Source organism: Diprion similis, chromosome 10, assembly GCF_021155765.1.
Source record: "Diprion similis isolate iyDipSimi1 chromosome 10, iyDipSimi1.1, whole genome shotgun sequence".
NCBI classification, from domain to species: Eukaryota; Metazoa; Arthropoda; class Insecta; order Hymenoptera; family Diprionidae; genus Diprion; species Diprion similis.
The window spans coordinates 7,657,924-7,683,305 of NC_060114.1; the positions used below are offsets into that span (position 1 = coordinate 7,657,924).

At 41.0% G+C, this 25,382-nt stretch overlaps 1 protein-coding gene across 5 annotated transcripts; it reads left to right on the forward strand.

Annotated features, from left to right (window-relative positions):
- Positions 1 to 490: 490 nt before the first annotated feature.
- Positions 491 to 25,345, forward strand: LOC124411662 (ATP-binding cassette sub-family C member 4-like). 5 transcript variants are annotated; one of them, XM_046890925.1, is made up of 16 exons: positions 491 to 690; positions 795 to 905; positions 1,318 to 1,693; positions 1,763 to 1,894; positions 1,958 to 2,149; positions 3,325 to 3,633; positions 3,724 to 4,170; positions 4,239 to 4,544; positions 4,641 to 4,778; positions 4,951 to 5,503; positions 5,610 to 5,840; positions 6,009 to 6,245; positions 15,957 to 16,219; positions 16,370 to 16,815; positions 16,946 to 17,075; positions 17,158 to 17,967. In XM_046890925.1, the coding sequence occupies exons 1-16, from the start codon at positions 614 to 616 to the stop codon at positions 17,284 to 17,286; spliced, it is 4,077 nt and encodes a 1,358-aa protein (XP_046746881.1). In that variant the 5' UTR covers positions 491 to 613; the 3' UTR covers positions 17,287 to 17,967. The 5 variants fall into 5 exon arrangements, with proteins under 5 accessions (XP_046746881.1, XP_046746880.1, XP_046746879.1 ...); XM_046890924.1 differs by lacking the exons at positions 15,957 to 16,219; positions 16,370 to 16,815; positions 16,946 to 17,075; positions 17,158 to 17,967 and adding exons at positions 6,304 to 6,566; positions 7,510 to 7,955; positions 8,780 to 8,909; positions 8,994 to 9,215; XM_046890923.1 differs by lacking the exons at positions 795 to 905; positions 1,318 to 1,693; positions 1,763 to 1,894; ... (10 more) ...; positions 16,946 to 17,075; positions 17,158 to 17,967 and adding exons at positions 18,777 to 18,887; positions 19,827 to 20,202; positions 20,270 to 20,401; ... (10 more) ...; positions 24,738 to 24,867; positions 24,978 to 25,345 and having other exon boundaries at positions 500 to 690.
- The last annotated feature ends 37 nt before the right edge of the window (positions 25,346 to 25,382 follow it).

Below are 25,382 nucleotides of genomic sequence, written 5' to 3' on the forward strand. Positions count from 1 at the left end.
ATTTTGTAATATGGCTAGCAACAATTAGTTCATCCTAGTCATTAGCCGAAGTTAATAATAATTTCTCTAACGTGTAAGGAAAAGTAAAATTTATAGTACAGTGTTTCTTATCCATTTTATCACAATTGGTAATTCATTCTTAACAATCGAATTTTTCGCACAGTTCCTTCTGATGTATGACTTACAATGTCAATGCATACAATAAGCCAGCAGCTGTGTAGTCACAATTTGAGTACAGTCGAATATCGTAATAATATTTGATGTTTCTTATCTATTTATTTACAATTGGTAATTTATTCTTAACGATCGAATTTTCCGCACAGTTCCTTTCGATGTATGACTTACAGATACAATAAGCCAGCAGCTGTGTAATCACAATGTGAATACAGTTGAATACAGTATAAGAACGATCCGGCAGTATGACGTAGACGGAGAGCCAACGACTGTCAGACCCAGGTTATAGTATTAGGTTTATGATTCTCTACGTGAGCGTCCACTCCCTGAAGCTTAAATGGAAACGATTCGTCAGTGAGGATAGAGACCATTAAGAATATCGACTTCTTGAATTTCGTTTTTGGATACACAAAAGGATATCGAATAAGTATATACAAACATGGAAAGTAGCGACGAACGACGTGGTCGAAAAAATCTTGAGGAAAGATCGAACATATTCAGCCGGTTGATTCTAGGGTAAGTCGCTTCATCTGTTGATTAACTTGGTTCAAAAAGGTCTTCAGAACGAATGGAATCAAATTGATTGTACTAAAAATCATCATGCCGCTAATAATTAACAGGTGGATGTTGCCGATATTTTTGAAAGGAGCGGGGCATAATTTGACAACAGAAGATCTATGGGACCCTTTGAAGTCCGATGAATCCGAGAGCCTCGGAGATCGTCTGGAAAAGTATGCCGTCCAAAATTTCTAAGCAGTTAAATAAGCGAGTGTTTCTTTCGACAAAATTTACGCTTCAAAATTCTTTTCCATCTGATGCTTAACTTGGCACAATCACGTGATACTTCCATGGCAATTATACCAGGTTATTTCGTATGATTCATCCGTATCTAACAAATGGTAGACGTTTGAACTTATTATCCACCGTCCAAAGCAAACAATTGTAAAGTGTGTGATCGTTCGAAATAAGACCAAAGAACAAAATAGACTACACATAAATTATTGACAAGATATCTCTATTACCATCTTAGTCAATCGATCGATGCAAATTTAAGGAAAAAAATGTTATATCATATTTTGGGTAAAGTATACCAGGATACGATAAACAACTGTTTCTAATATGAAAAGTACTTATTTCGCTCAGGGAGTGGAAAAAGGAGTTAATAAAAGCAGAAAGAAAATTTCTTCTGATCAAAAATGGGCAAAAGCAGCCGAAGCCGAGACCGAGTCTGACGTGGGCGTTGATTCGGGTTCTTTGGGCGCCATACGCGATGCAAGGAGTGCTCGTTTTTATCAATGTAATGGTGCTGCGTATCCTACAACCAATACTCCAGGGATGGATAATAAAGTGCTTCAATCACGAGGAGGAACAGATGGCACGAGATGAGGCTCTTCTCTACGCTGGTTACCTCGTCCTTGTAACTTTTGGCATTATCTTCATCAGTCGTCATAACAACCTACGTTGTAGACAGATTGGGATGTGTGCAAGGGTTGCGTGCTGCTCGTTGTTATACAGAAAGGTCTTAACATTGTATAGATTGACGGATTAATATAGCTATAGCCGATTCGACTGAAGTCATTTGTCTCAGGTTCTACGGCTGGATCAGAGTGCGATGAACAACGCGATTGCAGGACGAGTCACCAATTTGATGAGCAACGACGTCGCCCGGCTCGATTTCTTTCCGTTTTATTTTCAATACGTTTGGCTCATGCCGTTCCAGGTAGTAACTCGTGAATCACAACATTTTTAGACTGCATCTGTACGGCTTTCGTTTATATTACAGGTGATATTGATCGGATACGTGATGTGGCAGTCAGTTGGTGTGGCTTCGTTGGCAGGCATCCTCATCCTGATAATCTATGCGATACCCTTTCAAGGGTACGTTAGCAACATCAGCGCGAAATTGAGATCAGCAATTGCGGTGCGGACTGATAAGCGAGTGCAATTCATGAGCGAACTCATTTCCGGAATACAGGTACTGTGTGAATCCGTTCAGATCTGAAATTAAAGCACTTCCGTACTTGTGATTTTGGAGAATAGTTGCATGCAACAAACTTGTATTGATGATAGGTACGTCAAAGATTGTGACTACTGCATGACAATAGAAGCCATCGGGCGCTAAAAGTCAAAATCCCGAAAGAGCAAAAAATGGGCTGGTTAAAAACCCGAAATTTTCGAGATACGAATTTTGAAATCACGAATGTACAGTTTACCGGAATTGAGATTTACCACAAATCATCCAAAAGAATAACCGTTTTCCCGGAAGTTCATTTGACCGAACCCTTGTTCATCCAAAAAAGTATTTTCAGAATAGTCTGTGTTCTGAACGAACAAAGCACCGAATTGGTAGATGTACAAAAATGGAAGAAAATGAAATAGTAAGAATTGAGAACGGCTACGATTTCGAGCAGCCAAAAAACAAAAAAAATCATTTGTCGATACTCAAAGTTCAGAATGAGCAAGATCTTGTTATGCAAAATGCAGAAAGACCAGAGTTACCTGAAAGATGTGATAATTTGGAATGTATGAAAGTCCATCAGATGCTAGTTTTATTAAAATTATCTTATTGTATTAGACAATCGTCTGTGTCGTCAGAGAAAAAAAGAACGCAAAAGAGTAGGCAACAGATTTTTAATAACATGCCATCTGAACAGTGGATCTTTTTTGTTCGTACGTACTCTTATTCACGGCAGTATTACATTGAACCGTGTTCCACATTCACGTACGCGTCCTCATATCACTTTACAAGCGTAATGCCATCTATTTACTGTAACTGATAACGTTGGAGTGAATAAATGTGTTTCTGACATCTTGTAGCCTTTCAGTATTTCGTTCATTCTGTCACAATGGGTTTCGGGCTTTGGAGCTTCTGAATCTTTATTGATAAATTCGGATCTGTAAATTTTTGACAAAGGTACAAGTGTGACATTTGAAAAGGCAACTTGTCGACTATTCGGTATTTTCGCAATTCAATTTTGCACTTTGTAATCAAGGTCATTTTCAAAAAGCAATTTCTGTATAAATTATTTCTATTAAAAATAACTCGTCTGGTGATACAATTCATACAGTGACGCTCAGAAAATTTATTGTTCTAGAATAGTTTTTTCCTATTGCTGGGTGTATGTATGTTTCATGATTTTGTATTCACAGGTGGTCAAAATGTATGCTTGGGAAAAACCATTTGAGTTCATGGTATCGCAAGCTCGGACTCTAGAGATGAAACTGATTGGTAATACCACGTACCTTACAGGAATACGTCTGAGTTTTATGATATTGTTGGAGGAAATCACTCTTTTCTCAACGTTGATCACGTTTGTTCTGGCTGGGAACACCCTTACTGCAAATGCCACTTTCGTGATTTCTGCACTTTTTAACGCGCTTCAACTAACGAGTGCAAATTTTTCACCTCAAGGAATAGTCCTGGCTGGCGAAACTGCTGTATCCCTAGAGAGAATAACGGTCCGTTCAGAAATACCCGGTCTTCATTTGTGACAACTTGCAGTAATTCATGCTTATAACTTATCATGAGCATGCTAATTCGTTTTGCAGGATTTTTTACTCTTGGATGAAATCAAAATCCCTCGAAAAGTGGAATTGAAATCAAAATATGGTACGAAGTATGTGGAAGGGATGAGAGATGAGTCACTTGAAAACGGGATTGGAATCGAGTTGGTTAACGTCGCTACCAACTGGGTTCACGGCCGACTGCCTCCTACATTGTGTAACGTGTCGATTGATGTGAGGAGTCAGTCGCTCTCTGTTCTCGTGGGGTCTGTGGGCTCCGGAAAGTCATCTCTGCTTCACCTCATGTTGGGAGAGTTGAAAGTGGGAGCTGGAAGTTTGTCATTTTACACCAGTAAAAACGGTATCAAGACCAGCAAAGACAGTGGTGATGTTCGTATTTCTTACGCTAGCCAAGATCCTTGGCTTTTCTCGGCTTCCATACGTGAGAATATTCTTTTCGGCCAGCCGTACGACAAAACTCGATACCATGAGGTACTACAACTTAATAACATCTCCCAACATTTTCACACTTTCATACATTGTGGACAATATGCCGCCAGGTGACACGAGTTTGTGCTTTGTTCAAAGACTTTGAACAGTTGCCTAATGGCGACTCGAGCTTTGGCGGAGAAAGAGGCGCGTCCCTGTCCGGAGGCCAGAGAGCCCGCATCAATTTGGCCAGAGCTATTTACAGAGACGCCGATGTCTACTTACTTGATGACCCACTCAGTGCTGTTGATACTCGCGTAGGTCGTCAATTGTTCGAAGAATGCATCATCGGCTTCCTGAAAGGAAAAACTCGAATTCTGGTTACTCACCAGCTGCAATATCTTCGGCAGGCCGACACTGTTGTAGTTCTCGACCACGTAAGCTATTTCGTTTCTTCACCTAGAGACTTAGGTTCATACCATGCCAGACATCCGTTAAGGTAATTTAGTTCCTCAAGCAACTCCTCACTTCAGGGGAATATAAAGTACCGGGGATCATACGAAGAGCTGGACCATACTAGTACCCACTTGTTTGCTTGCGAAAAGTCAGACAAATCCGACGAAGACAAGAAAGTCAAAGAATGTGACGATGTTGACACAGAGTCCAAAAAGGTAATCACATACAATTGATATTAGTGCGGCGTAATTAGGTTGTGACCATATTCAAATAGGTACGCACAAGGAATATCCAAAAGACTTGCGTGATTATTTCACTGATTGCAGACTTACAGGATTCACCTTTCTTTTCACCGTGATTAATAAAGAGTATCGAATGTGTTCTCAGGCAATACCTGCAGGTATAAATGCCGATGACAGGGTGACGACAAATTCGGAAAGTATTCGAGACCCAAGAGATGTCACCGAGGAAAAGGTGGAGAAGGGTGTTTTGTCGTGCCAATTACTCCGGGGCTATTTTTTGGCGGGCAGTAATCTGTTCTCGGTGATTTTCATAGCGACAGTTTTTGTAATCGGGCAAGTAGCAATGAACGGGACCAATTACTGGGTATCACACTGGACCAACCAAGAGGCCCTCAGAACTAAGTTACAATCCCACAAATCCAGTGCAAACGATACGCGGTATCGTAATGATACCATAGGACGTCAACAAGAGATTCGCTCTTCATCCCAATCGCAGTGGTTTGACGAATTCGGACTACTAAACGTCATTCCGATAATATATATTTACGCAGCATGTGTCATCGGCTGCATGTTTTTCGTCTCGCTGCGCAATATGCTTTTTCTGAGAATGTGCATCAATGCCAGTCACAATATACACAATGAAATGTTCGCCAACCTCTTGCAGGCCACCATGAGATTCTTCAATACCAATCCATCTGGTACGTCAAACATTAGAATGTGGCTCACTCGGAAATTTTGTCGACACTACAGTCTGCTAAGTGGCTATTCTGATGGATCGTCCCTTTCTCCAAAACTCTTATTCAGGAAGGATACTTAATAGGTTCTCAAAGGACGTTGGCACCATGGATGAACTGCTGCCCACGACCATGCTAGAATCACTTCAAATTTTGCTTAAGATGGTCGGATCCTTCACGATGGTGGCCGTGGTCAATCCGTGGATGACCATTCCCATAATTATAATTTGTGGAACGATTTACATGATCGCGTTATTCTATATTAAAACGGCGCAAGACATCAAACGCTTCGAAGGAATCGGTAAGACTTGGTACTGTGTACGATCAGTAATGCGAAGTAAAGGCTGCAAGGGTGGAATCGACAATTCGTGCAGCTTGTAATACGAACAAATCATATGGTAGATATTTAGGATACCTACCGAAGCATTCTACGTGCATTTCTTACAGAGCTGCTCATTTGAAATTCTAGCGAAAAGCCCTGTGTTTTCACACGTCAGTTTAACTCTGGACGGGCTGACGACAATACGAAGCAGAGGCCCCTCGGAGCAATTACTACTGCGGAAAAAGTTCGATCGCCTGCAAGACAAACACACCGGGGCCTGGTATCTTACTGTTGCGGGAACCACCGTATTGGGACTGATGCTTGATACTTGCTTGAACATTTTTACTGCTTGCGTATGCTTTTCGCTCATCTTTATGGACGATGGTTAGTTTTTTTTAGGTTCTGTACAGGCGCACACAGAACCTAACGACTCTTGTTCTAGGAACCTTCCTCGGAGGATCTGTGGGACTTGCTATTTCTCAATGTCTAGCCATGACCGGGTTGGTTCAATATGGAATACGGCAGACTACCGAAGCGATCTTGCTGATGACTTCGGTCGAAAGAGTCTTACAGTACACCAACTTACCCAAGGAGGGGCCTTTCACCACTAAAAAACCTCTTTCGATCGATTGGCCTTCCCAGGGTCGATTGAACTTCAACAACGTCACCATGAAATATGCCGACAATAAACCACCAGCTTTGAAGGTTTTGTGCGGTTCAGACTTGTGCACACTGTCACTCTGTTACTCATTTTCAGAGGATCTGTCGATCTGGCGATCTGATTTTTATAGCTATGGATTGATACAATATACTTACCCCGAGTTTTCAGACACCAAACACGTACACTTAATGTACATATGATTTGGTTGAATGTACAATCTAATCAACTTCTCTGATTTGGTATATTTTGTGGACTGAATGAATATTTCAAAACGTCCGAATCTACAATATCTACAAAGTTAGAATTTTCGCTCATCCCCCAGATTTTCATCCTATGTTATACAATTATAGGACAGGTAGGAAGAATTATTGGGTGTGCTGGTCATTCCGAATTAGTAACTTTATATTTCAAGACGTTTCGGTTGGGACATGGCCAGCCATCCTCAGTTCTACAAAAATGCATATGCTTATTACTAATGAATCTTTGAACATTTGACAATACTAATATCCAAAGCTGTACACGTCATGATCGTTTACTTCTACACTGGAGCGCCTTCAACCAACATCTTGATGCGCGTTAGAAGTAGATAATTCGTCAGTTTCAATTGATCAATATCTTATTGAACTATGGATTAGGTCTTTGAACTGTTTAAACCTTATTTTTCAAAAAATAATTTTATATAAATTTAGAGTCAGTAATAATAATTGAGTTAAACTTAAAAGGTGGGTTTCCTAACCACCAATTTTTGGAAAACACGTGGCTAAAATAAGCTGGTAACGTGTAGAGCTTTGAATATTAGTATTGTTAAATGTTCAAAGATTTATTAGTAATAAGTATATGCATTTTTGTAAAACTGAGGATGGCTGGCCATGTCACAACCGAAACGTCTTGAAATATAAGGTTACTAATTCGGAATGACCGTCACACCCAATAATTCTACCTACCTGTACTCAACAACGGTCAAAAGCACTTCTACCACAATCATAGGACGTCAGCATCAAAATAAATCCGGGGTGGAAAGTTGGGATTGTGGGGAGAACTGGAGCTGGTAAATCTTCCTTGGTCTCGGCCCTCTTTCGTTTAACTGGAGAGGGGCTGGATGGTGCGATAGAATTAGATGGGATTGACACGAAATCAGTGGGGCTGCACGAGTTACGTCCCCGCATCTCGATAATCCCTCAGGAGCCCATTTTGTTCTCGGCAACTCTCCGCTACAACTTGGACCCTTTTGAAAAATACTCGGACACCGAGCTTTGGCACAGCCTTCGTGAATTGGAACTTGGAAATGTGGTTTCATCCCTGGACGTTCCAGTTGCCGGAGGTGGAGCCAACTTCAGTATTGGTCAACGCCAGTTAATCTGCCTGGCCAGAGCCATCCTCAAGAAAAATAAGCTCCTCGTGCTTGACGAAGCTACCGCCAACATTGATCGTAGGTTAGTGTAGATCCTCGTAAACTCGGTGCAGTAAGAATTGAAGGGGGTGTGCCATTACTTTTCGTTCAAATGAAAGTTTTTTAGAGGTTCAAGAAAATGAATATGTGCAATCACTTATCTTCAAATTTTCAGCATAAAGTTATTGATATTCAAGGTGTAAAAGAGAAATTATCAATTAATTCGATGAAGATTCCGTCTGCCGACCCTCTTCGTCCGTGACGCCGTGCAAAGTTCTGCTGCAGCTTGTGTGCGAGGCTTCTCTACTTTTGGTAGCGATTGGTACACATATAAATATCGTTCGAAGAACAAGAATTTCTTTTATCTTTGACGAAATGATCACTTGTCAAGTTCAAATGATCGATTTTATAAAAAAAATTGATTGAATATTTCCTTATACAGAAAACCATATGACTTGCGGCTTCTTTCCTACATCAAACGATAAGAGGATGAACGATATACTCTGCATGCTGTTAAAATCTGAAGTCGATCGGCTCTCTGGATTTTAAATATTGTGCACACCAGTTGCAAACGAGCTGTTTCGAGCAAAACACGTCAAGACTTTTGAATAAAGTTCACAGGGTTATGAAGTACTTGCAGTGTTCATTTGCCAAACAAAGTAAATTTTGCGAATTTCTGGTGGAAATTTGGTAGGCGTGTTCTTGGCACCTCAGAGAATGGAAGAAATTTTTTTTTTCAATTCGGACACACCTCTTAATCAATCTTTATTGTTCCTCTGATTGTGAAATTCGAAATTAATGACCATGACTCGTTCGCTACCCTTCACCAATTTAAACAAGCTCAATATATGATTTATTATCTTCCAGCACAGACAATTTGATTCAAAACACCATAAGACAAAGATTTGCAGCTTGTACGGTTTTGACGATTGCACATCGATTGAACACGATAATGGACAGTGACCGAGTGTTGGTGATGGAAGAAGGCCGAATCCTGGTGTGTTGATTTCCAAATCAGTTTCTTGATCCTAAAAAATATGTAAAGTATCAAACACCTGGTTTTTCTTAATTTTCTATGCAGGAGTTCGATCATCCACATCTGCTGTTGAAAGATCCGAATGGTCACTTTTCGCACATGCTCCAAAAAACTGGGAAAGCAATGGCAGAGAAGCTTGCCAAAATTTCTGAGGATAGTTATCAACTGAGCTGCGACTGCCGGAAGGAATCGGATTTCATTCACGAAGTTCGTCAACCACTGGATGCGCGATAATAATTGGGTTTCATAAAGTGTCTGTTTCAGAATTGTAAACTATTTGTACAAGTTTGAACAACACCGTCTTTCCAATTAAACGTTGGTCATTTTGTATTTTCAATCGTCCAATTCCTTATCCATCCCACACTTAAAATTTAAACCTCACTCAAGCATCCTCGTGTACGCCTGGGTTCCTTCAAGCCTGTCCATGTTTATAACCGGCTACGCTGTCTCAATCTGCAGCTGGCAGTCTACGCGTATATTTAGCTATTCGTATATATAACTTGAAACCACCACCGATACTGCAGGAATAAGATCAAACTATATATTACTCACATCAGGCACAACAACCAGTGGTGACTGGTGTAAGTAGGCTGCGCAGTTTTGCTTGCAACGAAATAGCTGGAAGTACATAAGGCCATCAGTACAAAGCTGTGCATTAACACTCTGAGTTCAGGGAAGGGATGTTTATCTTTGTAGTTCCGTTATCAGTCTCGCGACTGGAGAAACAGTGAGAGTAATTCTGAGGTTAGTCGTGTAGCTGACGTTGGGATACGATCTTCTCTGATTCATACATTTCCAAAACATCTGCCACCTTTCCCTACAGACCTCCCTTTATCGTCCACCTATGATCAATGTCTTCCAAATACTGTACTTCATTTTTTCCCTCAACTTAGCATTCTCCCTACTTTTGACTAGTCGACCAATTGCTCACGATTACAAACAATACAGTTTCAAACAATTTATTACGACAAGAGGATAAACTAGAAAAATGCACATAAATAAAGAGACAAGTGACCGGAAGAATCTTGAAGAAAAATCAAATTTACTCAGCTTGCTGTTTTTCGGGTAAGCTGCACAATAATTATACAAGTACGTAATCAATTCGAGCCGTCTCTGAAACGCAGGAAAAATTATTATATTGTATGGAAAGAAATAACGCCAACAACAATCACAGGTGGACATTTCCAATTTTTCGGGAAGGAGCGAGGCGTGATTTGAAGTTAGATGATTTGTACGACCCCTTGAAATCTGACGAATCCAAGAGCCTCGGCGATCGACTTGAAAAGTAAGCTGTGCATAAATCCGAGTAATTCAATGAGTAAATCTCTCTTTTCGTAAATTCGACGCAAAACTGTAATTATTCCATTTTATGTAACTAATAAGATTCCAAGTACATATTCCAAATTCACGTTAGAAAAATTCACTAAACGTACCTATTTAGAAAGTATTATGAATTATTGTGTACTTAGTCCGAGTTAAATAGATTAAAGACCGATTGTTTTCAAGCCATTAGCGATAAAATTTGTAGACGAATAGGAGGAAACAGATAAACTGGAAGCGAAACAACATACCCTTGTCCTTACGTAAACAAATACAGCTTTATACACCATGATACCGCGGAGAAAATGAACGGGAATTTCATTAACACGATGGCAATAAGCACAGCGAAATAATAAGACTGCTGGTTGAATGGAGGTGTATAAATGATCAAGTATCGTGAACTCAAATTGGACTCAACGCAGGCTGTGCGGTTATTATCATTAGAAGTATGTCCTTGTAACACATACAACTTCGCTTGTAAAGATAGGTGATATCAGTTTGTGAATTCACCTGAATCTGTGTCTGCAGTTGGCTCTTGATAGAAAACTAATTGTAAGTCGAGAGGTGATATTTTCATCAATTGCAAACAGATCGAGAACACATACAAAAAGAACAGCCAATGATGAAATTTTTACAGCATTATATCGATGTATGTCCCCAATCGAAATTTCCTGAAGACACGGTACAAGAATGAACAAAATTTAAGACAAAGTATGATGAACCCTTCTTAATATGGCGCGTGTGTTTGTTTCATCCAGAGAGTGGAAAAAGGAGTTGAAAAATGCAGAGCGAAAATGGCGGCTGGTGAGAAATAAGATGAAGCATCCTAGGCCAAAGCCAAGCTTGATGTGGGCGTTGATTCGGGTTCTCTGGAGACCATACTTCGTGCAAGGACTGCTTCTCTTCACACAACTGATGATACTGCGTGTTCTACAACCGATACTCCAGGGATGGATAATAAACTACTTCAATCAGACAGAAGAGCAGATAACACAAAATGATGCTCTCCTCAATTCCGGTTTCCTGGTTATTGTCACTCTCACTACTATCTTCATAACTCATCACGCCGATCTCCGGAATCGGCAGATCGGAATGCGCGCGAGAGTTGCGTGCTGTTCGTTAATATACAGAAAGGTAGTGCGCTCAAACGGGGAACTATCGAATGTACTGTAATATCATCTCTTTTTATGGTTTAATTTCTTCTAGGTTCTACGGCTAGATCAGACTGCAATAAACAACACGGCAGGCTTAGTAGCTAATTTGATGAGCAATGATGTCGCACGTTTCGACGCACTACCGGCATATTTTCACTATGTTTGGATATCGCCATTCCAGGTATCAACTAATCAAAATGCAGCTTCGTTCAGACTATGTCTACAGCTTTCACACAATTGCAGATGGCATTGATCGGATATGTGATGTGGCAGATCGTCGGTGCAACTTCGTTGGTAGGAATTGCCGGCATTGTGTTGCAGACCGTTCCTCTTCAAGGGTACTTGAGCACCGTCAGCACAAAGCTGCGGTCGAAGATTGCGACGAAGACTGATCAGCGGGTGCAATTGATGAGTGAACTTATTTCTGGAATACAGGTACGACGTTAATTACTTCTCCTTTGCCCAACAGGAACCTCGCCGATTGGAATTTGTAACTAGCTGTAATACAATATTTTCAATGGGTAGGTCGTCAAAATGTACGCGTGGGAAAAACCATTCGAGTTAATAGTATCGAAAGTTCGAGCGGCGGAGATGAAACTGGTCGGATATACGTCGTACCTCAAGGCAATATATCTGAGTATTGTGGTGATCACGGAAAGAACCACTCTTTTCTTGACATTGATTGTGTTCGTTCTCACCGGGAACTCCCTCACTGCAAATATTACATTCGTATTAGCAACGCTATACAATGTGCTACAATTCACGTATGCTATATGCTTACCCAAAGCAGTACTCATGGCTGGTGAAACTGCTGTGTCTTTGGAAAGACTGACGGTCAGTTCCACACTGTGTGTGTTCTTCAGCTGTAAAATTCGTCTTAACGATTCTTCAGTAACTCGTAAGTTCATTTTGACAGAACTTTCTACTTTTGGACGAATGCGAATCATCAGAAAAAGTTGATGTCGGGGGGAAGAGTGTGGAAGCACGCACGATAGCGGGCCAACGGACCGACAACGGAATTGGAGTCCAAATGATCAACGTTGGGGCAAATTGGGTTCATGGTCAGATACCACCGACCTTGTGTCACATATCGCTGGATTTCAAAAATCAGTCACTCTCTGCTCTCGTGGGTTCGATTGGTTCGGGAAAATCATCTCTGCTTCAATTAATATTGGGCGAATTACCAGTGAGAGCTGGAAGCTTGTCTTTCTACGCTGTTGAAAACGGTATCAGAACTAATAAAAATAGTCGTGATATTCGTATTTCATATGCCAGTCAGGATCCTTGGCTTTTCCATGCCTCCATACGCGAGAACATTCTATTCGGCCAGTTGTATGACGAAAGTCGATACCGAGAGGTACTTGAAGCATATCTCTTAAAAATTGTTCCTGGCAAATTGTATATACACTCCGTACCATGTGCCTAGGTGACACGAGTTTGCGCTCTGGTCGAAGACTTCGAACAGCTTCCCCAAGGTGACTTGACTTTTGTCGTAGAAAGAGGAGCGTCTTTGTCCGGGGGTCAGAGAGCTCGCATCAATTTGGCCAGAGCTATTTACAAAGACGCCGATGTCTACTTCCTAGATGAGCCTCTCAGTGCTGTAGACCCTCGCGTGGGTCGTCACTTGTTCGAAGAATGCATTAAGGGCTTTCTGAATCAAAAAACTCGAATACTCGTTACTCATCAAATGCAATATCTTCAGGAAGCTGACACTGTTATAGTTCTCGATCAGGTAAGCTACTCCATGTCCTTATCAAGAAACTGATGTTCATGGCATGCTGGACTCCAGACACTCCAGTTGTGGTAATATCATTTCTGACGCAATTCTTCAATCCAGGGCATGGTGAAGTGCCAGGGGACATACGAACAAGTGGTCCAATCGAATCCTCACTTTTTAACTTCTGAGAAGTCCGAAGAATCAGACGAATTGGAAAGAGTAGAACAAAATCTCCAGGTGGGCACGGAATGCATAAAGTTGTCTATATCAAGTTATGTCCTTTAAGGTGCTTATAAAGACCCGTTGTACACCTCGAAAACGCGGGGATGCAAAGCTCCTATACCGCTCAAGCGACCAGAGTGAACCTTGGGCAGTTAATGCCTTATTTTGGAAAAAAGGGGAGCGTCTTTTTACTTTTTCAAAATTTTGAAAAAAATTTTGCAGATTGATTACCACTCACAGAAATTGTCCAAATTTTCACAGTTGTACTGAATGGATCGACCTATCCGGTATGATGCCACTCGGTGGTGATGAAACACACATTTTGAGCTCAGTCTCATGAGATTTGACGGTGAAATGATGAAATGGCAGCTGATCTAGTTTTCGATTACGAAGAACACCGAAATCTCGGTTTGGTGACATTTGTCGGTAATTTCTTACCGACATTACACGCATACATTACCGGCATGCGCGTAATGTCGGTAACAAATGTCGCCAAAATGAGATTTCGGTGTACTTCGTAAGCGAAAACCAGATCAGCTGCCATTTCGTCATTTCACCATCAAATCTCATGGGACTGGACTCAAAATGTGTATTTCATCACCGCCGAGTGTTGTCATACCGGATAGTTCGATCCATTCAATGCAACTGCGAGTATTTGGCCAATTTCTGTGGGTGGTAACCAATCTGTAGAATTTCTTTCAAAATTTTGAAAAACTAAAAAGACGCTCCACTTTCTGCCAAAATAAGGCATTAACTGCCCAAGTGTCACTCTGATCGCTTGAGCGGTATAGGAGTTTTGCATCCCCGCGTTTTCGAGGTGTACAACGGCTCTTCATAAGCACCTTAAGTGTAGTCATCAATCTGATGCCATAGTATTTAACCTTCATAGCCGTTTAAGTAATTGTAGAGTAGTATAAATCATCTTTTACCTGAAATATGTGGATAAATAAGAAGTATGCGCTGGGTCTTTTCAGGTGACTCCTTCACCTACGTATAGCGATAATCGACTGGCAGAACAATTCGAAATCGTTGAAATTTCCAGAGATACCCCAGAAGAAGAGGTGAAGACGGGAAAAATGTCGAGTGAAGTATACCGGAGCTATTTCCTGGCTGGTGGTAATATCTGGTGGTTGATTTTTATCGCAACAATTTTTATGATCGGGCAAGTGGCGACAAGCGGGATCGATTACTGGGTATCGTACTGGTGTAACCAAGAGGCTGTCAGAATTGTGTTAGAATCTAAAAAATTCAATACTCTCAATATAAGCAGTCATATGGATACTGACGGTGATCAGCCACAGCTGTACCCGACACCCCATTCGCAGTGGTTTGATGAATTCGGACTGCTGCAACAAGACGTGACAATTTATATCTACGCCGGATGTATAATCAGCTGCATTATCCTCGTTACATTGCGGCACTTGCTCTTTGTGAACATGTGCGTCAATGCCAGCCGTAATCTACACAATTCTATGTTCGCCAATATTCTCGTAACTACTATGCGGTTCTTCAATTCTAATCCATCTGGTATGTCAACCGTGTTAGTACTAAATTCAGGTGGTGGTATATCATGTCATTCAGAATTCGCTGACAATACAAGGATTTCTGAACAGAAATCCATCATCCTTTGATATCAATATTTGATTCACTTATTGTTAATAATTTTGTAGCCGCTTTTCACTGAAGTACTCACCCTTGTAAAAGTTTCCATGATTGAAAATTTTCCTCTAGGAAGGATACTCAACAGATTCTCCAAGGACATGGGTGCGATGGATGAACTGCTGCCCAACACCATGCTAGAAGCACTTCAAATTTCGACTTTGATGATAGGAATGTTTACGATAGTGGTTGTGGCTAACCCGTGGATGACCATCCCCATAGTTATCATCAATGGAATCTACTACGTGATTCGGCTCTACTACCTTAAAACGGCGCAGAACATTAAACGACTCGAGGGAATCGGTAAGCTCTTGATGTTGTATTTTTTTTAATAATTAAAAGTAATACCACCTTCTAGGGTAGATTGACCAATTTTGAGTAGCCGTCATGCCAACAAATCATGTTGTGTATCTGAAATGCGTTTCCAGTGATTTCTTCTCAACCATGACTACATTATAAGTTTTGAGGACTTCATGGGTTTGATTCAAATAAAGGTTGTTAATGAAAATAAGTTATAGTCATATCCGTGAACTTTCCAAAACTTAATAACGAAATATGTACCGGCAAGACGTCAGTGCAGCATTACTGAAGAAAATTCCAAAATTTTTAGCTAAGAGTCCCATGTTTTCACACGTCAGTTCTACTTTGGATGGGCTGATGACAATACGAAGCAGAGGCGCCCTAGTAGAATCACTGTTGCGGAAAGAATTTGATCATCTTCAAGACGAACACACCAGGGCCTGGTACCTTACCATTGCAGGGGCCTCCGTCTTTGGACTGACCCTTGATATTTGTTCAGGGATTTTGGTAGCTTGCGTTTGCTTTTCATTCATCCTCATGGACGATGGTTGGTATTGTTTAGATTTTATTCACACTCGACGTTCATTCGAGGAAAACTTAGTCCAACAGAGAGAGCTCGACGACTGTAGCTTTTAGGAAATTTTCTCGGAGGATCTGTGGGACTTGCTATTTCTCAATCACTGGCCATGTCTGGAGTAGCTCAATATGGTATGTGGCAGACAGCTGAAGTAATCTCGCAGATGACCTCGGTCGAAAGAATTCTACAATATACAAACTTGCCTAAGGAGGGACCGTTCACCACTGAGAAGCCTCCTGCACCCACTTGGCCTTCTGATGGTGGTTTGATCTTTAAGAACGTCACCATGAGATATGCTGACAATAAACCGCCTGTCTTAAAGGTACACTGAATATAATCACTTGGTTCAAACCTGTAATTATGTTATCTATAGAATTCATTATTTCAAAACTATTTTTTGCTTGCAATATCATCGAAGTGCCAGTGTCATGATCACCTTCTAAATCCCCGTTTCATGGTTATACAATCGTAGGATCTGAACGTGGATATAAACCCTGGTTGGAAGGTTGGCATAGTGGGAAGAACAGGTGCTGGTAAATCTTCCTTGGTCTCGGCCCTCTTTCGTTTAACTGGAGAGGGGCTGGATGGTGCGATAGAATTAGATGGGATTGACACGAAATCAGTCGGGCTGCACGAGTTACGTCCCTGCATCTCGATAATCCCTCAAGAGCCTATTTTGTTCTCGGCAACTCTCCGCTACAACTTGGACCCTTTTGGAAAATACTCAGACACCGAGCTTTGGCACAGCCTTCGTGAAGTGGAACTTGGAAATGTGGTTTCATCCCTGGACGTTCCAGTTGCCGGAGGTGGAGCCAACTTCAGTGTTGGACAACGCCAGTTAATCTGCCTGGCCAGAGCCATCCTCAAGAAAAATAAGCTCCTCGTGCTTGACGAAGCTACCGCCAACATTGATCGTAAGTAAGTGTCGATCGCTTCAAAGTCCTTATTGTTCCTTCAATGATAAAATCCGTTGCTAATTCTTCTGCGCTATTGGTAATTAATTTCAGCGAATTCCAGTAAGCTCACAGATGATTTCATCATGTTCTAGCACCGACAAATTGATTCAAAACACCATACGCCGAAGATTCGCAGAATGCACAGTTCTAACGATAGCTCATCGATTGAACACGGTAATGGACAATGACCGAGTTTTGGTTATGGGAGAAGGCCGAATCCTGGTACGTAAATTTTCAAGACAGCTTCGCAAACCACTAAATAAGTGAAGGACAAACCACTTGATGCTTTCAATTTGTCACTCAGGAGTACGGTCATCCGCATTTGCTGCTGAGAGATCCGAATGGTTACCTTTCACAAATGCTTCAACAAACTGGAACAACAGTGGCACATGAACTTGCTGCAATTGCCGAACGTAACTACAAACGTCACTGAATATTAAATACCGAGAGACGTCACACGATAGCATCACTACTGCCAGCGAATAAATCGTATATCTCTCTTTAGTCACAGCATAAAAAAATAAAAATCGTTACGTGCACTCACATTCCTTATCAAGTTCAAAAGTTGTCCACATATTGCGTCACCCAATTTTTACAGTCCTCGCCACTCCTTATGTGATCAACACTACATTCGATTATGACTGCTGATCCCTGAAAGGTTCAAGAGCAATGCTACGACGTCCCATTGAAGTGACCCTGAAAGACGAGAATTAGACGTGAACCTAAAAAGTTAGTTGCCTATTCTAATGGTCACCGGCTTCTTAGTTTCCGCCATACAAACTGGATAGCATTGCCCGATAATTCAAGAACTTACAACTATTCCCAATGCCACCAAAGCGTGTTGTACAAATTAACCCATGACTGTAGGTCAATTCCCCGTCTTCAATGGAGTGTTACGTAACGTCAATATTGGTCCCCGCCTCCCAGTCCGGGAAACAGAAAAGCATTGAGGACTGTGCATGTGCGACCTTCTCATCTGTAACAAGCTGTGTTCAACGATTGCCACTTTGCAAAGTATCACACTCCAAACCCGTGGCTGTGATTAAGGATGATAGCCTTTGTTTCACAATTAAGAATCTTTGTATGCATATGAATAAAATGACTTAGTACTTTATTAACGGTTGTTGATTACCTTTTCGGGTTCTTCCGTAAACATATCAGTTCAATTAAACTTTTATTTACATAGTATTTTAATTCTGTGGTCTCTGTGTTACTATTATCCCTTCTAATGTTCCTTAACGACTTAACTTGACGTACGGTAATTCTTCTTATCGTGAAAAATGAAGAAGAACATCTGAGAAGCTGTATATCTGTATTTGATAACAGATATGCGACATTATCGGCTTACATGCAGCGTGGTGTATACGTCAAATAAACTAATACATATCTGATATAAGAAGAAGATACAATAGATATCTGTGAGGGACCAATATAATATGCGTTATGCTTATACATGGTTCTATTTCGCGAATCGTAAGTGGGCATTTAAACATCTGTAATATATATATATATGTATATAAGACTATAATTGCCTGTATTCCGTGATGGTGATACGCTGATCAATTAAGCTGAACGCAAGAGAAGGGTAATTTATGTCGGCAGTTTCGTTATCAGAATCGTGGTAGGAACAGAAGTAAGAATGATTCTCCAGTAGGGATATTAGATTTGAAGAGACAAGCGAGAATCTTTTGTGCGACCAAGTGAAGGGCGTCAAGTGAACACATTCAAACATGGAACCGAGCAAAAAGAGACGAGACCGGAAAAATCTCGAGGAGAATTCGAATTTCCTCAGCCTGTTGTTTTTCGGGTGGGCAATGTGCATTGGCGAATTCGACCCAAGCCGTTATTGATCGTAAAACAAAGATATAAATACATTAATTGATCAATTGTGCCGAATAAAAATAATACAACAAATAATTGCAGGTGGACATTTCCGATTTTTTGGAAGGGATCGAGGCACAATTTGCAATTACAAGATCTGTATGATCCATTGAAATCTGATGAATCCGAATACCTCGGAGATCGTCTTGAAAGGTAAGCGATGAAAGAATTTTTTCACACAAAGCTTTTCAATTTTTTTACTCATGTTGCCGTGCGTTACCGAAATTTTTCTTTCTAATCGAAATACAGAAATAAAAATTTTACCAAGTACATCAATTTTGACTTGGTGGGACAAGAATATTATTAATTTTACTTTAAAGTAGAAAATTAGGTCGTTTCTAAATTTCAAAATTCGTCTAAATCTGACTTAGAGAAATCATCTAAATTGCATCTGAATTTTCTATAAAAAAAATACGTGTGTCGATCTCGCGAGAATATTAAACTTTTAATGATATCAAATTAATGGTACGAATAAAGTGATTTCTTAAATCAGTGTGAGCAATTAAAACAAAAACATGATAGTCATGAAGGAGATAAGAAACAACTGCAAAAGCATGAACTGATAACGCGCGAGAGGTAGACGTTGATTTTCACGCAATTCTGATCATGTATCGAGATTCATGTTTGTACTACTATGACTAGAGTATTGCACAGGGCAATCATTGGCGGATGACGAAATAAAAGTAAACAAAATTTGCATGATTGTAAAATTTTGTTTGAAATGTCCCATGATTCATATTTAAACTTGTAAAGATAACTGTGTTGGTTCATAGATTTTTGTATCAATCCACTGCCATAACGTCAGTTTCTGCCTTATGCGTTATCTCAAATGGAAACCTAAAAAGTCGTTTCCGGGGACCATGTATTCCTACTTCGAAATCGAGTTATGTGCATGATTTTTCCTTCGTAAAAACGGTAAAAATGCCAGAAAAGCACTTGAATGATATCATATCAGAAAATAAGCTTATTTTCATGAGAACTGACACAGATTTCGAAATAGTGCAAGATAGGAGTAAATATTTTCTGATATAATTAAACAAGAACATCAATCTATCGTGCGTGATACTGCATGAGTATGATTCCTTATACCAGAGAATGGAAAAAGGAGCTGACGAAAGCGGACCGAGAGTTACTTCTGAGGAAAGATGGGGTAAAGCAACCAAGGCCAAGGCCAAGTTTGATGTGGGCGTTGATTCGAATTCTCTGGGTACCATACCTGATGCAAGGGCTGCTCCTCTTTGGGGAGTTGATGATACTGCGTATTCTACAACCAATACTCCAGGGGTGGATAATCAACTACTTCAATCAGGTCGAACGTGAAACGACGCGAAACGAAGTTCTCCTCTACGCTTTGTACCTTGTTATTGTAACTTTGGGGATCATCTTCATCATCCATCATACAAATCTCCGCACTCAGCAGACCGGAATGTGCGCAAGGGTCGCATGCTGCTCGTTAATATACAGAAAGGTCATGCCGTTACATCGGACCACTGATGAATTTAGAACGCCGGATTTACTGGTAAATTTTTGTTCAGGTTTTACGTCTGGATCAGGCGGCGATGAATAACGCAGCTGCGGGACAAGTGGCTAATTTGATCAGCAACGACGTTGCCCGATTCGATTTACTTCCGATCTTCTCTCACTTCGTTTGGATTATGCCATTTCAGGTAGCGGCTGGTCGAACGAAGTCTCTTTGGCAGTCTTATGCAGACTTTTCACTTGGTTACAGGTGGTTTTGATTGGGTACGTCATGTGGCAATCGGTTGGTGTTGCTGCGTTGGCAGGTGTCGTCACCATGATAATACAAGCTATACCTATTCAAGGTTCTTTAAGCAATATCAGCGCGAAATTGAGATCTAAAATTGCGGAAAAGACGGATGAACGAGTCCAACTGATGAGTGAGCTGATTTCCGGAATACAGGTGCTGTGTGTATTTGTTCATACTTCCGTAACGATTACCTCAAGCATTCAAGATTCGGTCTAGAATTGCAAAACATTCATTATTGACAGTCCTTAGAGACACGTGTTACGAAACAATATTTTCCATTAACAGGTAATCAAGATGTATTCGTGGGAAAAACCGTTCGATTTGATAGTGTCAAAAGTTCGAGCGGCGGAGATGAAATTAATCGGTTATACGTCGTACCTGAGAGGAATATATTTGAGTATTATGTTATTCTCGGAAAGAATTACTCTTTTCTTAACACTGATTGCGTTTGTACTTCCCGGAAACTCTCTTACTGCAGATATCACATTCTCATTGGCTACGCTATTTAGCGTACTACAAGTAACATGCGCTGTTTGCTTTCCACAAGCGGTTGTCTTGGCTGGCGAGACTGCTGTGTCTTTGGAAAGGCTAACGGTTGGTTTTACACTGCACGTTTCATTTCCCTTTAGAACTGATTTGCGACTGGCGAATTGTTGTCATTATTTTTCACTGTAACGCCGAATCATTTTTGCAGGACTTTTTGCTTTTGGAAGAGGTAAAATATCCGGAAAATTTTGACTCACCGATAAACAACGGAATACAGTCTGTCGAAAAGATGACCCCAAACCATCGGGCAAAAAATGGAATCGGAATTGAAATAGCGAACGTTGCAGCTAACTGGGTTCATGGCCAGCTGCCACCGACCTTGTGCCAAATATCGATGGATTTAAAAAATCAATCACTCTCTGTTCTCGTAGGGTCTGTCGGCTCTGGTAAATCATCCCTGCTTCACCTGATATTAGGGGAGTTAAAAGTTGGAGCTGGAAATTTATCGTTTTACACTAGTGAAAACGGTATCAAGACCAGTAAAAATATTCGCGATATTCATATTTCATATGCAAGTCAGGAGCCTTGGCTTTTCTCCGCCTCCATTCGCGAGAATATTCTATTTGGACAATCATATGACAAAACTCGATACGAAGAAGTACGTATGTCGCATGTCACTGGTCAAGTATTCACAAAATTTCATGAACCTTGAACAATGTTCCCAGGTGACACAAGTCTGTGCACTGGTCAAAGACTTCGAACTACTGCCCCAGGGTGACATGAGCTTTGTTGGTGAGAGAGGAGCTTCCTTATCCGGGGGCCAAAGAGCTCGAATCAATCTGGCCAGGGCCGTTTACAGAGACGCTGACATCTACTTGCTTGATGATCCTCTAAGTGCTGTGGATGCTCGAGTAGGTCGTCAATTATTCGAAGAATGCATAAACGGCTTCCTAAAAGGAAAAACTCGAATACTCGTTACTCATCAACTACAATATCTTCGGCAAGCCGAAACTATCATAGTTCTCAATAACGTAAGTTCTAACCTGTTTTCATCCAGAAGCTAATCGTTACCGTTATCTACATTCTTTGATAACTGTTTGGTTCCAGGGTTCTATCAAGTGTCACGGGACGTATGAAGAGCTGGTTCAGTCTAATCCCCACGTATTAACTTTCGAAAAGTCAGAGGAATCCAACGATGACACATCACTCGAAAACAATTGCGAGGAATATGCAGAAAGCAAGGAGGTAATCTCAGAAATGTAGTCTGTAAATTCATGAAATCAAGGCCGTGTTCAAATGCGGGTATAGAATGTGTATCTGAGACACCAACTGGCTACGTCAATAATTGTGAATCGATACGAATCAATGATTCTGCATTTAAATCCCATGAATGATTGAAATTATATTACCAGATAATGCCAGTGACAATTGTAAATGGCGATGGTGAGCTGAAGGAATCTGCAAAAAGCATCGAAGACCCCAAAGATGTGACAGACGAAGAGGTGGAGACTGGGCAATTGTCAAACCAAGTATACTGGAGCTACTTTTTGGCAGGCGGTAATATTTGCTCGTTGATTCTCATTGCGCTAGGGTTTGTAATAGCGCAAGTAGCGGCGAGCGGGACAGATTATTGGGTAACTTACTGGACCAATCAAGAGGCCCGCAGAATCAAATTGAAATCAGCAAACTACGATACCAACGATACGAGCCATGGTAATGACACTGGCAACACTCAGCGAGATTCTTCATACCAATCGGATTGGTTTGATGAGTTTGGTCTACTTAAACAAGACGTGACAATTTACGTTTATGCTGGATGTGTAATCGGATGCATAATTCTCGTTACACTGCGCAGCATGCTCTTCGTCAAGATGTGTGTTAGTGCCAGTCACAATATACACAATTCTATGTTCTCCAATCTTTTACTAGCCACCATGAGATTCTTCAACAATAATCCTTCCGGTACGTTACATATGATAACAAGATGTAAAAAATATCGTTAATGTTGCAAGGATGAATCTTCCGATATAAAAAATTCACTCACCGAGAAGTTTTCTGAATGATTCGCTTAATAACTCTTCTGATCCTTCTCGTCGGTTTCTCTGTCTATCAAAATCTTCCCCTAGGAAGAATTCTCAACAGATTCTCGAAGGACATCGGAACAATGGATGAGCTGCTACCGAAAACGATGCTAGAAGCAATTCAAATCTTGGCTATGATGGTAGGAATGTTGGTCATGGTGGCAGTGGTGAACCCATGGATGATTATCCCCATAATTATCATAGGTGGAGTCTTCTACACAGTTCGATTCTACTACCTCAAAACGGCCCAAGACATCAAACGGCTCGAAGGCATTGGTAAAGCTCAGCGCTATACATATATCTTCATTAATTCAAAGTACGATTTACTAGTTTAGAATGTTTACCATTTCTAAGGGTCAAGGATAATCACGTGATACTTTTAAGATACCATACATCAAACGGTATTTTTCGAAATTTTTTAGCAAAAAGTCCCATGTTTTCACACGTAAGTTCTACCCTGGATGGGTTAACAACGATACGAAGTAGAGGGGCACCAGCGGAATTGATGTTGAAAAAGGAATTCGACCGTCTTCAAGACGTGCATACCAGTGCTTGGTACCTCGCGATTGCGGGAACATCCGTCTTAGGACTCGTCCTCGATCTTTTCTCGGGAGCTTTGGTCGCTTGTGTTTGCTTTTCGTTCATCCTTATGGACGATGGTTTGTGTTCTCTAGATTTCGTGCTGCATATATCGTAATATCCGGTCTAGGGAAATTACGATTTCCAGGAAACTTTCTCGGAGGATCTGTCGGTCTTGCCATTTCTCAATCCCTGGCTATGACTGGATGGTTTCAATACGGAGTGAGACAGGCTGCTGAGGTGGTCTCACAGATGACCTCGGTAGAAAGAGTCTTACAGTATACGAACTTACCCAAGGAAGGACCGTTTACTACCGAAAAGCCGCCTCCTGTAACTTGGCCTTCCAATGGCGGCTTAACTTTCAAAAACGTATTCATGAAATATGCCGATAATAAACCACCAGTCTTGAAGGTATGGTTTTATTCTGACACGCCATGTAGCTACGACATTTAAAGAATTTATCATTCTCGTTTTCTCCATCAACACAAATTTGTATGTGCCCATTCCGGAAATATCCGCACCGTGTCAGTACATGATGAAATCCATTCTTCCTCACAGAATCTCAACGTGAAGATAAACCCTGGCTGGAAGGTTGGAATAGTTGGAAGAACTGGTGCTGGTAAATCTTCGCTCATTTCGGCACTATTTCGACTGACTGGGGAGGGTCTTGAAGGTGAAATAGGATTAGATGGGATCGACACGAAGTCAGTCGGACTGCACGAGCTGCGTCCGCGAATCTCGATCATTCCTCAGGAGCCGATTTTGTTCTCAGCGAGTCTCCGCTACAATTTGGACCCCTTTGAACAGTACTCGGACGCCGTTCTATGGGACAGTCTAAGGGAGGTTGAACTCGGCAATGCGGTACAATCCCTTGGATTCCAAGTCGCCGGTGGTGGGGCCAATTTCAGCGTTGGACAGCGCCAGTTAATCTGTTTGGCTAGAGCAATTCTCAGGAACAACAGACTGCTCGTTCTTGATGAGGCTACCGCCAATATTGATCGTAGGTCAGTGTAAACGAGATCGAATTTGTCATCGTTTTAATTAGTTGTCTTGTTTATTTCAATTTGGATTATGTTTTCTGGCTTCCAGGACCGACGCCCTTATCCAAGACACCATCAGACGGAGATTTGCTGATTGTACGGTCTTGACGATAGCTCACCGATTAAACACAATAATGGATAGTGATCGTGTCTTGGTCATGGCAGAAGGCCGTATTGTGGTACGTCAGCTATTTCACGGTCCAACCAAATCTGAACAATAATGATGTTAAGCAAAGTGTTATATGACTAATAACCTTGTTTTCTTCTTTTTTCTTCATCTGACATATAGGAGTTTAATCACCCTCATTTGCTGTTGAAAAATCGAAACGGTCACTTTTTTCAAATGCTTCAACAAACTGGTAAGACAATGGCAGAAAAACTTTCCGAAATTGCTGAATCATCGTATCTACGGAGTTCGGAAATTCACAAACAGGCATCAACTACTCCGAACGATACCGTTAACGAAGATGAAACTCCCCTCCAGTCATTATCATTGACGGAAGATTGTAAAGATCGGTAAGCACAGTCACCCTCACGGGGTTTCATGTGTCTTATGGAATTCGGTGTTAAACTGTAACCATGAAGTATTAGCTGAATTTTTACTTTTTTTTCGGTGAATCGGTCAGCTGATTCAACGAAAAAAATTTTAACCCGCAAGGTGAGTTGCAGAAATTTTCAATCGCAATGAAATTAA